The following is a 15,902-nucleotide window of genomic DNA, read 5'->3' as shown; positions in this document are numbered from 1 at the left end:
ATATACAACAGGGCTCCTCATAGCTGCAGTGAACTGGTCCTGTCTTCCATGTCTGAAGGGCAATGAGTCAAAAAATCCCACGCAGCAGAGTCCAGCCTCCCCAATCTGCGAACTGACGTAGCTCACGCTGAAGAGTCTTCTGAGTATACATTTTGTCACCGTGATTATTGCCTCTTGCATCCATAGGTCTCAGTGCAGCTGCTGTTTCACGGATGCAAACTGATGCTAGCCTGAATTGTCTAGCTATGCTGCAGAACTTGGGCACTGTTTCACTGGGCATTGGCAGGGTCTGGTAGGTACTGTAGCCAGGTACAAGGGGAGGGCTATCACACCACATGTCCACATTTTCCCTTTCTAGGCAGTAGGAATCCACACAGCGTGGGGTCACAAGGGAGAGTGGTTTGGCTAGGGAGAAGGAATGTACCTCTTCCTCCCAGAGCCCTTTCCGACTCCTCGTCTATCTAAAACAGGCTCTCAGTTCACTTCGTTTTGGGAAAAAGATGTCACAGAGAAACAAAATATACTTGTTGCTGAGGCTGGGATACTTCTCAGTAAAATACTGTGCTCTTCACAGTGGGAATCCTTCAGCTTAAGGGGATGAAACATATAAACTAGTTCTGCTGCATATGTATAGTACATTGTATTACCCAGCTGATATATGAACCTCTTAGATTTCCTTTCAAAGGTGATAGTCAGGATGCCAAGCTTTACAAGAACATGCACCACCATAAATGTAATTGTGCTTTTTCATAATGAATACGCCCTGCTTAAGGGGAACAGAATCGGCCTGAAAGAATCACGTTGCGAGTTTTGTTGTGCCTAAACAAAAAGATAAATGGATGGTCAGCTTTAAATTCATCTTTGTGTTGCAGAATCCGATATCCTGGTACCTCTCGGGACTCGCCACCTTGTTCATTTACTTCCAAAGAGACTTTATGGATGATCTTTGACAAAACCACACCTTTTGTCTCACACATCTCAGAGAAATCTGATGCGCTCTCATTGAAGACATTTGTCATCCCCAGGCTTTCCAGTAGAGGCTTCAGGTCATAATCACCTTCCACGCTAAACTTTGGAAGAAATACATTCACTTTGGTGTTGGCCATCATGCTGGGATTGGTCCACTGTAATAATGTCTCAGGGGTGAGTGCCTTTTCCAACTGAAGACATAAAGGAACAAAGGAAATTAATGAGCAGTCCAAGGAGAGAGAGAAAAAAAAAAGACCATTCCTGAACTTCTCACTCCTATCAGGCCCCCAAAAAATAAAGTCCAAAAGGCAACCTTTGCTTTTGAATTCACAACTGCAGCATTCAGGGTTAACATACTCTCAGTTATATTGATGCAAGTATGATTTAAGCCATAGGACAGGCCTCTGGAGCAATGCCACTGTATGTGCATGCTCTGACTATTAATTAGTTGCTTACAAGCTTTTGATAGGCAATCAATCACCTCAACAACCATATGCAGGAACCTGAGAAAGACAGTCCCTACCCAGGTTACACCCGGCCAAGTGGCAGATCCAAAAGTCTTGATTCTTGACCCTACTGAGTAATGAAATTGCTGGTATTTGGGACAGAAAAAGACTCCAAACCCAGAGCCTGATCTCAATCAAACACGCAGCTGTTTGAGCAATTTTTTAAAAACTGGGAAGTGAGGAGGCAGAATTTGGGGCCACAACAAATTGGTATCAGGAAAGCCTCACTTGCATTTTAAGATATGTGTGTTCTGTAATTTACTCCTATATAAAAGTACCTTACAGCTGCAAAGGCAGATTCCTCTTGCCTTTAAAATTTACGGCCAGTTGCAGCAAATTACAAAGGAGACTTGTGTGATCATCTGTCTCTTAATCCTTAAACTTTGAAGAGAGGTGAAAATATGTTCTAAAATTTTCATAGAGAAATGACATAAGAAATACTTGTTCTTTAGGAAATGCCTTATTCATTTTCAAATTTATGTGCAATTGTAATAAAAAATGGCTCATTTTCAGGCACCTCTGCTCAAAACTAAAACTTAGAGAAGTGTAAGACCTTAGTAAAATAAATCATGGATACATGTCAACTGAAAAAAATGAGGACACCAGAGTAAATAATGTCAGCACTACTGACAGCGGTAAGTATGACTTTAAGCACTTTACTATAGCAAGAACAAAAATCTTAAGATGAAAATTATTTTGGGGGTCCAGATTTTCAAATTGATGCAGATTCCTAAAGTGCATCATGGGCACCTTCTGCACTTTACACTGTCTTCTGTGCACACCCTATCTAAAACAAAGTCTTGTTCACAACCTCACACTTGGCCCAGGTGGAAACAATGGTGTCATAAATATGAGATCAGGAACAGAGAAGCAGAATGAGAAGGTAAATTCACAGGAAACTTACTTTTTGTTTCCTTCTATATAGGGTCTAAATAACAAAAATCTTCCATAAGCATATGGCATTATAAGCGGGCTGTTTCCAAGGGAAGCATCATACCAGTTCTATTTTTTTCTCTCACCTGCTCCAAGCCGGTGGTCTCATCTTCAATCTCTTTGGGCAGCAGAATGAGCATGCTTATATGTTTGTTAAGGCATGGAAGCTCAAGGATGGCAACATTTAATTCTTTTACATAGCCCAGGCAAAAAGTAGCTTCCAGATTCATCATTTGCACTGGTTTAGTTTCAGTCTGCAAAACACAGAGGAAACAATCTAGCATTCCTTTTAATTCACAAGTAAGATGGCGAGAGACGGAAGTTTGTAAGCTTGCATGGAAATGGTACATTGAGTTACCATCAGAGAATTTGTTGGCTTTCATAGGTAATGAAACCAGCTGTAAGAGACCCCTTTTTACAATAGGCAGCTTTCATAAGAAAAGTGAAACAGAATTCTACTTAATACAATAGCAACATACTGGGGATGTGCCTTAAAAGAGAAATTTACCTAATATCGGTGGCCCTTCATGCCTGTTTCACTGAGTGCTACAAACTATACTGTCTACAGGGCATCGTAATGCCAGTAAGTGTCAAGCACTGAGCACATCTCAACAGTGAAGGTCAAGCTGTTCATACAAATAATTGATATTTTGGTTCAGGAGCTGAAACAGAATAAGAAGAAATTTCAGGCTTACCTAAAGCCCTATGTCTTTGCTTTATCATGAATGAAGCAAAACAAAACAAAACTCTTTATTTCATAGGGAAGATTTACAAACTGTTCTGTTCACCTGGAAACTCATTTAAAATTCAAATTCAGTAGAAATATGTTACTTTAGAAAAAAAAAATTGAGATGTTTCACTTCTAAAAATTTTAGCGTTGATTGTATAATTTTAAAAACTTTTTTAGCTGACACTGTTGGCTGATGTGGTAATTTATGAATATTTTCAGTGAACCTGAAACTCCAACTTATCTCATGCACACACATATATATATGCATGTATGTATCTATATATATATTTGGAGTATAATCTCTTTATCTCACAAATGTTGCCCAGCTTTATATCTTGGTTTAAAGCTGACTGTCTGATCACAATATTCATCACTGGCCACAGATTCCTGAAGGCAACAGCTATAGGTGCTGCACCCACTTGGACCTCATGGCTAAGCAGGGTTCATATGCAGAGGGCTACAGTCCTGACCCTGACTGGAAAGAAGGAGATTCATGGGGCGCCATCCCTGAAGAGCAAAGCACAGGGCCAGGCATCTAAAGGGTATACTCAAAGAAAGAGACCCATGGGTGTCGATGTTCCACTAGTTCTGTGACCACGAGAAATGCAATGTTTTGTGCTTCGCCCCTGCTGGTTTTGGGATGCAGCCTCTGGTACAGGCTGCAGTCTCTTGGAAGAAGCTACCCATGAGAATGTGCCTCTCCTCGTAGGCAATGGCTGCTTCTGATCACTTGTACTCAGCTCCTGTTGTCTAAATATACAAACAGGACAGTCTGTTTTCACACTGGGCCTTTGAAAGATGGATGTGAAAGCACCAGCAAAGTTTTAAAACAACATGACAAGCAAACTGGTTTAGGGACCCTTGTAACAGCATATAGATTTAGATAGAGTCTAAGAATGCCATGGTAATAATAAACATTTCTCATTTTCTCTTGTTGGGATTTCCTTAGCTCAAAGTTTGCATTTTCTTGAGTGGAAACAGTACTTTTTTTTTTCCCCCAGAACATACCTTGTTGACTTTAAAAGGACATTCCTTGATCTCTGCCTCTGGGAACTTCTTCATCCAGTTTGTGACAAAATAAGCTGCATTAACTAGGAGGATCTGAGTCTGGTCACTTACACTATCTGCATTCAAAATATTCTCCATTTTGCCTGTGAACAGGTTTAAGCTGGTTGTTAATACAACAATATATTATCAGTATATCAACTGCTTCAACTGAATATGGAAACATTTCACTGAATTAAAAAATTTGTGTCCTGTACCTCACAGATAAAAGGTTTTAATTCTAATGGAAAATTCCAAAAAAACCCACTTACTTAAAATTGCAGCTTAATGTTTGAAATGGGATTTGGGATCAAGGCAGATCTTCCAAATGACATGTTTTCTTGGCTTATATAGCATGGAATCAAAAATATGTCTACTGCTTTTGTTCAGTACCTTAAAGAAGGTACTGAATTTTCAGTGAAATTCAACAGGTGTAAGCACAAAAGCATTTGTCATTTGGAGAGCAAGACTTGAAGGGAAGTTCCAGATTAGCAGCTACTCATTTCTAGACTGATAGATGAGAAAAAAATAACCAGAATAACAAAAAATGCTGCTCTGATTACAGTTCATAAGCAAATACTGCTACAGACTTCAAAAAGAATATGGAAATGTTGTCCCCCCCCCTCACGCCGTTTCAGACCTGTTCAAGCACTGCCATAAAAGACACTGAATCCAGAGCACTGGGGAGGCAAGTCCTGCCTTCACGCACGAATTGCACAGGCAGGGCAAGGTGCTTCCACAGGGCACCCGTGCCAGCCTGGGAAGGACCAGGGTCATGCACCCATATTTTCATATTTGTACCACACGAGGGCAACAGGCAGGAACCGACCCCAGAGCTACCTCTGCAAAGGCTGCACACAGGCTCTGTTATGGGTGCTGCGTGCTCGCATGGGCCAGGGCCGGACCTCTGCCCCCCACAGACTGGGCAGGCTCTGCCCGGGGACCCTCACGGTCACGATGTGCATCTCCTGTGACTCGGCCCAGCAGTTGGTGGCTCAGTGGTACTGCGGGAAAAGTGCCCGCAGCCCCTTTTCCACAGGAAGGCAAATAAGAGACGCACATCTGCTTGTGGCACCTTTGCTGGCAAAAGCGGCTAAGCTGAGCTAAGCTGAGCTATTAATTAACAGCCTGAAATTCAGAGTCCAGCAAGTACTTCCCATTACAATAAAACTTCTAAAGGAAACCAGGGCCTGGGTTCGATGTATTGATGGCAGATGTTTGTGAAGCTCCACAGCCAGGAGCTGTCGTTCTCCCAAATTGCCCTGCTGCAGTCAAATGTAAGCAGCTTTCCCCAAGGCTAACGCAAGGTCAGTCTCACATTTCCACCTTCAGAAATGCTGCAGTAGTAAAGTTAGTAATTTCAAAACAGGCTGATGTTGCTAATCCTCATGAATCCAAATAATAGGTCTAGTCCCATTGCTTTCACTATGTATTTACTTCTAAAAGCATTAGTAAAGAGGTGTCACGAGGACAAAGATCTCGTTCTCCAAAGAGGTAAACAGCATCCCCAGGGTTAAGCTGTACTCACCATCAGTTAGCTCTGAAAGAGATTTGTTGATCTTCTGTCGAGTTTCCTCAGTTTTTCCTTTGAACTCCACTAACTCCAGTTCAGATGGAAAAGGTCTCTTTGTGGAGTTGACAAAGTCCTGAAAGACACAAGGTACCAAAGTCATCCTTGGTTAAATGCCATCCACTCTATGGCTCCTTACGCAGCCTGCAACATCGGCATCCCGAGCTTCACCACGGGGTAGTTGGGGAGTTTATGGTGATGGACAGCTATTAAATAACAGCGGGTGACAACGAGGATGCACAGCTGCATTCAGCACATCACTCCCAAGGTTGTCTTCAGTCCAGTGGTGTTACATCAGCAGCTAAAGTAACTTTGGTATTGCAGGAGTGTCCACATTGCCAGAGTTTGAAAGGATAAAACAACCCCCAGTCCAGGCCTGGGGAAGAGAGGACTGAGATAAAGGCCACAGGCTGCTCACATCATGTCTCTCCTCACCAGATGAGAAGTTTATTGCTGTGGATGGGTATTGGCCTTTGCTGTAGCAGAAGCTGGACAGCAGGCAATCTGATTATAGCATCATTTAAGCATATGGAGTTTTCTGAAACATCACTTTAGGCTGATGTTGTCCTTGCTTGGGGCCCTGTTCAAAGGCAACTTTGGGGAAGAAAAAAAAACCCCACAACATTTTTCTCAGTTATTTGCAAGGTCCCTAAGTTATAAGGCCAAACACCACCTTTCTCACTTGTGTTGTTTCAATAGCCAGGCTTCTGCCTCCTCAGACAGATTAAGAAAACTACAGCTTATGCAGTAATTACTTGGGTGTGTGAACTGGACACACACTTGCACTGCCAACTTTTTTAAAAACTCCTTTTCGCTCATACTTACAATGCAAAGACCTTGATGTGGCATAGAAGTTATGTTGCATTCAAAACCTACTGAGCTAGTGACCTAAAGCATATTAATGAAAGAATTAGAAGTGTTGTAATAGTTGCATAGCTTGGGGTCAAGCAGCACACTCATCCATCCTCCTACAAACTTTTATGGCAGCAGAGAATATTATGTGGTTCATCATCTGAGTCTAGTCAAGTAAAAGCCAAAAGTGAGAGAATTTATTTTAAATAACGTTGCAGTCTGACACCATAACCCGTCAACATGCTGGCCAAGCAATTCATAGCACCAGGGCTTTTCTGCAGTACTTACTGTGGTAGGATTGAGAGACTTGTCTACAAAGAGCCGTTTGACCATTTTCAGTGCAAAGAAAGAGCTGAGTTTGGAAACATCTGAAGTTACTGTTTGAAACCCAAAGGAAACATCTTTGACATCTTGTAAATGGAGTACCTGTTGAATGACCATAATAAAATACTAAGCATCTCTTTTATTCTTATTATCTAAACGTTCCTAACAGCTTAGCAAAAAATAATGCTAGTTTGTGACCAGAGCTGTGGCTTTTTTTATTTAAGCTAACAACACAGCCTCTCGCTGTTGTTTCTCAAAAATCATTTATTTATTTGACATCATCACATAAATCTAAAAACCTGATCCTAGCAGAACTTTAACCAAACGCATTTCTTTCCTGTGAGGAGTCCAAAGAAATCAATAGAGCTGTTCATGCTGGTGATGTGGTTTAGCGGATTAAAACTCTGTAGTATGGAGTCATAATGTTTTCACCAAACTTACATACCTGTCCAAAAACCTGGAGCCAGATAAATGAGGGTCCCAGTTAGTCTCCTTTCTAGAAGTGGGCTATGCCTTTGAAAATGCTTAACAGATAATCAAGTTTTCTGATTGCTGTGACTCACATGATATCATGACATCACATGATATTTCAGCACAAATTGATCAGATAACTATGTCTGTTTTGGTAGACAAAGTATGAGCTGGAGGTAGGGCTGCTGACCCACACATGGCCACCTCCCAGCTCCTGGGAATGACAAGTCCACGTCTAGGAAGTGCTGGGGTGACCTAAAACTCGCTGCATTTAGGCACCAGAGGTGAGAGGTTACTGCTGGTTTTGTTTGAAAATAACCCCGTAAATATGAATTGAACTTCTAATGCCTGCTTATTACTGGGTCTTTGATGGTGGCTGTTTCATTACAGGCAGCCTGCCCAACCCTCCTCACCTGTCTCAAATTCCAGCATGAGGCATAGCAGGCACTAGCAACCTTCTTTTCCCTTTGTCCCTCACTCCTGCGCTTTCTCCCTGAACACATCATATCTTCACAGACACAACAAACTGCTGCTCTGCCTTAGCCACCCCTCCATGTCCTCCCCTCTCCTTGCTCAGCGGCAGCAGAAGGAAATAAGCTCCCAAGGACACAGCATCAGCACAGCTCTCATAGCCAAACTCCACTTCTCAACTTATTTCCTTTTCCTCCAAAAGTTTTATTTCTTAGCATGTTAAGTGCAGAAAGCTTCTGTGCCTGGAAACTATGTTTGGGGAGAAAGCTACGCTACTGCAACTTCTCTACCTGGGAGAGCTTTTGGCACAAGTTTGGTAACTGATATTTCAGAGTAAGACTGCCAATCTGGCTTCTTTTGTATCTAGCATTTAAAACCCAAGCACGAACTCAGGGGCAGGCAGAAGCTAGAATAGACATGGAAAATAGGCGATATTACATTTAAAAACATACCAAGTTCTCCTTAGTATCTGTAGTCAGCACTTTTCATATACCACTTGAGAAATATGAAACGTAAACGCGCTTGTGTAACAGAGCTCCATTTGTGGATCTGTACACTAACTTATTATGGGATGGTTCAAAGCAACTTGCAGACACAAGTGAAAACAAAATTAAGGGCAGGTTAATATTTTGAACTCTCCCATTAGAAAGACAATGCTTGAATTTTGAAATGGTGAGGAAGCTGCAGGGTGCCATTTAAATTTAAAAAAAAATTCTAGAGGTAATTTTTAAATTATTTTTTAAAAAAATGCTGTTTGGAAAAATCTGCAATGCCTAGATCTTCATGGATATATTGCTGTGCAGCTCTGCGAATAGCACAAGACTCATTGTAATCTGTGGCATGAGTGGGGGCACAGGAGGCTGTGCTCGGAGGCACCTTCAGTGAATGAGGAAGTACAGGGAGGAATTCCCAAAGGAGGGAAAATATATTCAAATATGCAGAACGTCCCTCAGAGCCAGGCGATAATCAGCATATAAATGCATACTGAATTTGCTTCTCATCCACATTTAGGTAACTGCAGAAACCGTAGGCACACTCACTGGGATAAAAAGGAACTACACAAATCTCTGCTTACACAGAGGCAGCAGAAGAGGCTGCAAGGCTGTCTCCCTGCACCACAGAGTGAGCTTGATAAACTGATTGCATCATGACTGCCATGCTGCATCATGGTGTTGGAAACCCCTTGAACACCCCTTGAACACCATGAGCTGCTTGTAAGGAGAAACGTGGTTGAAGTTGTGCCCTCTTCTACTGCATCTGCCTCCTCTTCGTGGTATTACAGGGGAAAGGGGAAATGTCAGTGACAGGGCTGCTAAGAATACTTGCTGCTGACAGATAATGCCAAAATTATTTCCAATTCTATAAAGTTTAGGCATTCTTGAATGATGAAAAAACAATTATCCAGAAAATGCAGCGATCTTGACTGTGACTTGCAGCCACAATCAACACTACACTAAAAGGAGACAAAGCTTTAATGATACTGTTGAGGACTCTGCCATATCCCCTTCCACCTTGTACATGCCTGAGAAAGCTTTTTCTTTATGCTAGATTTTCAACCTCTTTTGCTGTGTGGGGCCATGGAGTGTGGAACCGTTCAGGAATTTCAGATGGGTGGTTTGCAGCCTGGCTTACAAGGGAACCAGATGTCCAGTAGAACATTAACAAGAGTAAATAAGAAAGCCACCTCCAACAACCACATAATTTTGCAGCCACAGAACAGGATGCTGACAGCTTACCTGTTTCATTTGGTCTGCAGTATCACCTTTCGTAGCTTTATATGCCAGAGCCAGAGACGTTGAGGTACACAGTGGGGCAAAAATAATATTGGCCGTTTTGTCCTTCTCGCATAGTTTTTTGAACATATCAACTGCAAAGGCAGTGTTCGCTAGTTGCAGAGCGTCCATTGTCATCCTGAAACAGAAAAGGGAAAAGAGAAATGACTCAGAGTGTAATTCTAGCTCCTGCTGTGGTGGGGCTGGGTCAGAGCACTGAAGGAGGCTGGACACCAGTATGGGGACGGGGCAACTTGAACCTTCAGGGAGAGGAGAGGAGGGCCTGACCAAGCCTACTCAGCTTCAGATCACACTGGTACCTCCTGAGGAGCAGGGAAGGTCTCATCCATGTCCGACCAAGGAAACGCAAGTGGTTCAGTAATAGCCATCATCTTCTAGTGACAGCTGGCAATGCCACGTGTTACATGGAGCCAATATTACCAGAAGCACTTGGGGAAATCTGGGTAGGCCAGGGTGACCCATGCATATTGAGTCAAATTGGATCACATATGAATTTAATCTGTTTTTAATTGACACTCTTAAAATGTGCCAACTTATAAGGTACTTTGCCTACGCTCTGGGCTCTTCTGGCTCTCAGACAGGCCTTTAATATTTTCATAATCTTTCCTGTCTCTTGCTTCATGGCTAATTGTTCATTAAAGCTTTAGCTTTGGTACACATCCTTCCTCTAAGGGATGACTGCCCTTCTCCCTAGCCTTGCTAGAAGTCTCCAGAAAGCTGTCTGGTCCTGTAGGTTGAGATTGTCCTAGAAACTTCAAGGAGGCCTCCTAAATAAATACTGCTGTGTGCCCACTCATCACTTACACTGTTTTAACTGCAAATATTTTCCTAGCCGTTCTTAATAACTGCAATTGCCACAGGGCTGTTAGATGATCTGTGCAGTCAGGAATGGGAAGGGTGGTGCCCAAGGGACAGTTGCTGCAGTCCATGCTCTGGGAAAGCCAGAGAGTATTCCCATCTTCCAGACTGCTTTCACATACCTGAAATTGCACTTTGGTGTAAGCACGTTTGTGTAGATTCAAGCTAACAAAGGTGAACCACTGAATTTCAGTCAATAGCACAAGTCTGGCTTTAGACCAGTAAGAACACAGAAGATGACCCCTTTGGCATAGTGAATTTGACACTACTCTGCCCCTAATATCATGTATCTCTAAAAAAAGGCAATCTGTTAAAACTGGTGTTAAACAGCTCCATCAAAGCAGTTGACAGAGACAGAAAGGAAATTGAAAAGATGAATATTGGGAGAGACTTCAAAAGGCCTAAGATTTCACACAGAACCTAAAACGTGTCTCCAGCATTTGCTCTCTGCAGGAAAAATGGCAAAATAGTGCAATAAAGATGGTGTAGAGGGGTGATTTTAAAAGGTGTGTTCTTATCCAGACACACACCTATCTACATTTGCATTTCAGGCTCTGATACTGAAGATCTAGGGGTCCTATTTTATCCTATTATGAAAAGGAAAGTCAGTTATTTCTTACATTGGTAGGAGGTTTGCTAATTTTTTGAGAAACACCTTAAGGACAGGGATTTCTCTCCAATAACTGACTACTTGATACTGCAGTCTCAAACATTTACTTACCTAGTTCATATCATTTGCATCCTAGCCAGGAAAGATCTCACTGGGTGAGAGCAGAAAGGTATGAGAAGACAGAAAGGGAAGAGAGAACATATGGGCAGGGAACTGTCTCCAGCAAGGTACCTTTCTTGACCGTTCACTCTTATCCCGGTTTGGAAAGGCATTTTGAATTAGAACAATCTCCTATTTAAGTGCATGTGTCATACTGCCCGAACTTAGCTGAACATTTGACACCATTGTACGGAGACGCTGTGGAGCAGTTGTGGTACTTGACAGTAGTGAATGACTTCCAAATAACCTGTGGTATTTACACATTTTTATGGGAGTAACAGAACGTGTGCATAATTTGCCTGCGAGACAGTAAGGAAAACACTTTGATTTACTCGTAAGGCCTGTTTGATTAGAGAAGGCCTTTTACAAAATAAATGTCTTTATTTTTATTTTAATTAACTTATACATGTTCTTGGATCTATTTGGTAAGGCAACTGGTTTATTTGGCAACTGGTTTGTTTTGGGCTAAAAGATGCTGTATAAAAGGTTACTGAAATGCATTGCACAATCTAATTAAGTAAAAAAAAAAATACTGGCATAAAACCAAGTCTTTTTAAATCCATGTTTGAAAAGCACACCTAACCAGCACTGCACTCTCACAAAATGTTCTGACTGTTGGTATTAGCAACAAACTGTTTGCTAACAAATCCCCTCCCACTGGGGAAAAAAAAAAGGAATTTGTCTTGAGGAGGGGAAACATTAAATATATATCACTGAAGAAAGTTATCCCCACAGAAGAATATAGAGGAGTATGCTTTGCAACATCTAGAGGCTTTGCCAGAACCCTAAATTCAGAATGGGTTCGGCTGGACTTGTCCATCTTCCAGTAGCCTGGCAGTGCCCAGCAGCTGCTTGATAAAGAGCGATTATCCATGTGAGATCCCATTTTACAGTGTCAGCAGGCATCGAGCTGATGTCAGAGCGAGGTTCAGGAAACACGTCTCAGAGATCTTATGGGTGTAAAGGGAGAACTAAGCGCCAGCCCAGCACTGCAACCATCTATCTCATTTACGTAGTCACAATTTCTCACGCATGAAAGCAACTAATTACCAGAAAAGTCAAGCTTGCCAGAAACCATGGGCTCAGCACACACCTTAAAGGAGGAGAGCTTTGGGCAGAACAGTGGCAAAAGACAGTTAAAACAAATTTGAAGGACTGAGACTGCTGATGAGGGAGTAACTTGGAACAACAGGGGCAAAGAAGCAAATGTAAAATCATCCTTTAAAATGCCTCTCTGCAGTTGCTCATCCCAGACGTGCACCTTTGTGCCTGTGCGTGTCTTAAATAAACTCCCTTGCATAGGCTACCTATCTTATCTTCCTCATTAACTCAACCATTCACACATGAACACACAATACATATGTATACTTTGTCTCCTTCTCTCTCTCTCTCTGCTCCCCCCCCCAGCTAAAACTTGAAGATTTGGGGCAAGTACCAACTTCCCAGGTATTTCTTACTGAGGAGCTGGTGGAAAATTACCCAGGGTACCAAGAATGTGTCATTCGACATCTACCACCCTCAAGAAGACAAACAATATGAAGAATCTCACAATGCAGAATGAGGCATGCAGTTCATCTGAAAAAAATCTTATTTGCTAGTGGGGTAGAATATAATTCTTTAGTGCTGGCTGGCCTGATATTATTCTATTTAGGCCTCTGGATCTTCCTCACAGGCTAAAAATCAATATGCAATCATAACCACTTAAAAATACTTCTTGTTCCTTTCTGGCTTAATATTGCAAATGCTATGCTGTCATTCTAACATTAGTATTTTCAGTTATATTGGCAAACCCAGGGTGATTTTAAGATGTGTATGTGCTACCTGTGTTTCGCTTCTTTGGGTTGCAAGAGATTCAGAGTAAGAAAATAAAATAGGAAATTTTGCAAAATTGAATGAAACTCTTCTTCCTTATGCCAGTGAAAAGCTGTACCATGGCTTAAAAACTCTTCTTTTCTGACCTCATTGATAACTCTGATACTGTTCATGTTGGATCATTTTCTAAAAAGTTTTGATGTTCCTTTTCAGTGAGGAAAACAGGAGGTATTTCGTGGTGAACCTTTTATTTACCTTTTGTTCATCCAGTAACTGCTAAAACTCTCAAAGCTTCTTTTGTGCTGAGTGAAACTATTTCTGGTAGTGGTAAAGCTCTCCATTCTCATAATTTCTTTCTTTTAATGCTACTATTGAAATAATACCCATTCAGGGCATTTTGTTGGGAAAAAAGCTCAGTTTCACCCTTACCCTTGAATGATGGGCTGGATAGCGAAGAATAATCTCTATTCCACCATCTTTTTCAACTGCACCTCATCAGTCAGTTTTTTATGCTCCATTTATTAATGATGTATGATATTTAGGAGCTCATTACATTCATACTCTTGAAAAGAATTTACTGTATTAAATATTACAAAATTTTAAATCTCATTGAAGCCTTGAGTGTCCCAAGCCGTGTGAGTCCATTAAAACCAGTTCCAGTCAAGTGAGAAGGGCTGAAGCTCCCATCAAGAGGAAAGCCCATTAGCTGCCCATTAGCAGACTTAGAAATCAGATGCAGCTCGAGTCAGTAATCACAGGGAACCCTCAAACAGGGAGGAGTCAAAAAATTGAAAATGAAATTTCAAAAAGGCCTGCTGCATGGATTCTTGCTGAGTCCCTCCTTTCCCAGGAAAGCGGTATGTCAGCATTTCCAGAGAGGCCCGCGGCACTGGGGCATCTTCTAAGCACAGGTAGCTTGTGATCCACCCAGCTTTGCTTAAAACTGTGACTCTGCCACAGCGTTATAGGAACACTTTCAGATACAGAAGGGAGCTGAAAGGCTACTGAACCAGTTTAGAAAAACCTGATTTAAACTTGTTTATTGGTATAAGAGACCATTTTTGCTTAGTCACTCTTCAATGCAACAACAACAAAAAAAAACCAACAGAGGCTTTGTTTACTATCTGCTTACGAAGAGAAAAGCTAAATATAGCTTATCTTTTATAAATGTTATCAGGAGAATAGCAAAGTCTGTGTGGAAATGTCTGACAAGTCAAGTTAGCTATATGGTAGGGATAATCTGATAAAGCAGAACAAGTATTTATTTTATTCTTGTCTCGGTTAAGCAGTCCTTCCAGTAGAAGACACCTGTGGCAGACAAAGTGTGGACAGTGCCGGCCATCCCGTGCTGGGGGCTTGTATTGGGTTTCCAGCTCAGGAGCTGTGAGTGCCAGGGCTGTAGTCTCTCCAGTTCAAACAAACTTCCACCGAGAGAATAAATGATATGAAACAACCCACACGCATGTTTCACGAGTGAGGCATTACTATTTGAAACTAGATCAAGCATTTAATGTGACCCCACTTCAGCTCTTACTTGGCAAACACAAAATATAAAGGAAATAAAAGACTTCTGTGAGCCGTTTCTTCTTACTTCTACACAAATGACAACTCTCCACCTGGCAGACTACCTGGCTACACAACTGTCCTGGTTTTGGCTGGGACAGAGTTAACTCTGTTCTTAGTAGCTGGCACAGTGCTGGGTTTTGGTTTTAGTGTGAGAATAATGTTGATAACACTCTGATGTTAGTTGATAACACTCAGAGTCAACTCTGTCCCAGCCGAAACCAGGACAGCAACATGGGCACAACTTCCTCTGAACAGACATTTCTTTGAGGAACGCAAGACATCAGATTGATGTGGGACCAGAGCGTCTCGTATGGTTAGGGAAAAAGCACTGTCAGCAATATAGCAGGGAAAGTCACTCCAGGAAGGAAGGAGAGAAATGAGCCACTGCAATATGCTTTGTTGTACCTCAATAGCCAGTGAATTCTTCAAACTAAATGGTCACACTGAAAATAAATTGGTAATTACTGGACCTAAGTTCCTGCCCTTCACTTTAAACAAGTGCAGATTAGTTACTTGATTAATAACTCAAAGCAAACAGAGCAAAGCGTACACACCTCTGCAGAAAATGAGAGGAATATTCCTCTGTAACAGAGACTTACAAAACAGTCTAAATCCTACTTTGACACATGGAGCATCATGCACATCATACCTGCTTTTTCTGATACGGGGAAAGCCATTTGCAATAAACCACCATATTTTAGTAATTCCTAATGCCCTTGCTGTCTCACCTGACAGATCCTATTCACCACTTCCAATGAATCCTTTCAGGGGGAACAAATATAGCATAGCAAATGCAGCAATTTTGGGCTGAAACCAAAACGTTGTAGTTTGGGAAGGCTTTTTTGCTCCTTTAATTCCACATTATATCTTTTTGTACAAATTTCCTTATCCCACTCCTTCTATGTGATTATGTTTCACAATGGAGATTTGTTAACTATTAGTTAGACATTAATTAAAGTATCAGAGGAAGAAAAAAAGCTGTACTTACTTTGCAAGGCTATAATCCTGGTAAACGAATCAATGAAATGAGCACAGCACGAAGAACTAGCTACCCGTGGTGAAACCTTGCCGAGCAGAAGACTCTGTTAGCTTGCCTGCTCATTGACACCACTCCCACTTTCCCAACCTTAATTTGTGCACACACACACTCCCTCTCACTCTTGCTTTCTTTTTTTTTTTTCCCCTTAATCATTCTTCACGGCAACTCCTACACTGGAGGAGCAAAATGATTCAC

At 41.7% G+C, this 15,902-nt stretch overlaps 1 protein-coding gene across 1 annotated transcript; it reads right to left on the bottom strand.

The window, feature by feature from the left end:
- Nucleotides 1–612: 612 nt before the first annotated feature.
- On the bottom strand, nucleotides 613–15,695 carry SERPINB5 (serpin family B member 5). Its single transcript, XM_050915895.1, has 7 exons — nucleotides 15,657–15,695; nucleotides 9,607–9,781; nucleotides 6,893–7,030; nucleotides 5,711–5,828; nucleotides 4,147–4,289; nucleotides 2,495–2,662; nucleotides 613–1,160 (listed from the first exon to the last, which is right to left on the bottom strand). Exons 2-7 carry the CDS (start codon nucleotides 9,778–9,780, stop codon nucleotides 768–770), a joined length of 1,134 nt encoding a protein of 377 aa, XP_050771852.1. The 5' UTR covers nucleotide 9,781; nucleotides 15,657–15,695; the 3' UTR covers nucleotides 613–767.
- Nucleotides 15,696–15,902: the final 207 nt, after the last annotated feature.

The sequence above is a fragment of the Gymnogyps californianus genome, chromosome 2, assembly GCF_018139145.2.
Source record: "Gymnogyps californianus isolate 813 chromosome 2, ASM1813914v2, whole genome shotgun sequence".
Classification (NCBI taxonomy): Eukaryota; Metazoa; Chordata; class Aves; order Accipitriformes; family Cathartidae; genus Gymnogyps; species Gymnogyps californianus.
The sequence above is the reverse complement of the archived record's forward strand: the minus strand, read 5'-3'. Positions and strand labels throughout refer to the sequence as shown.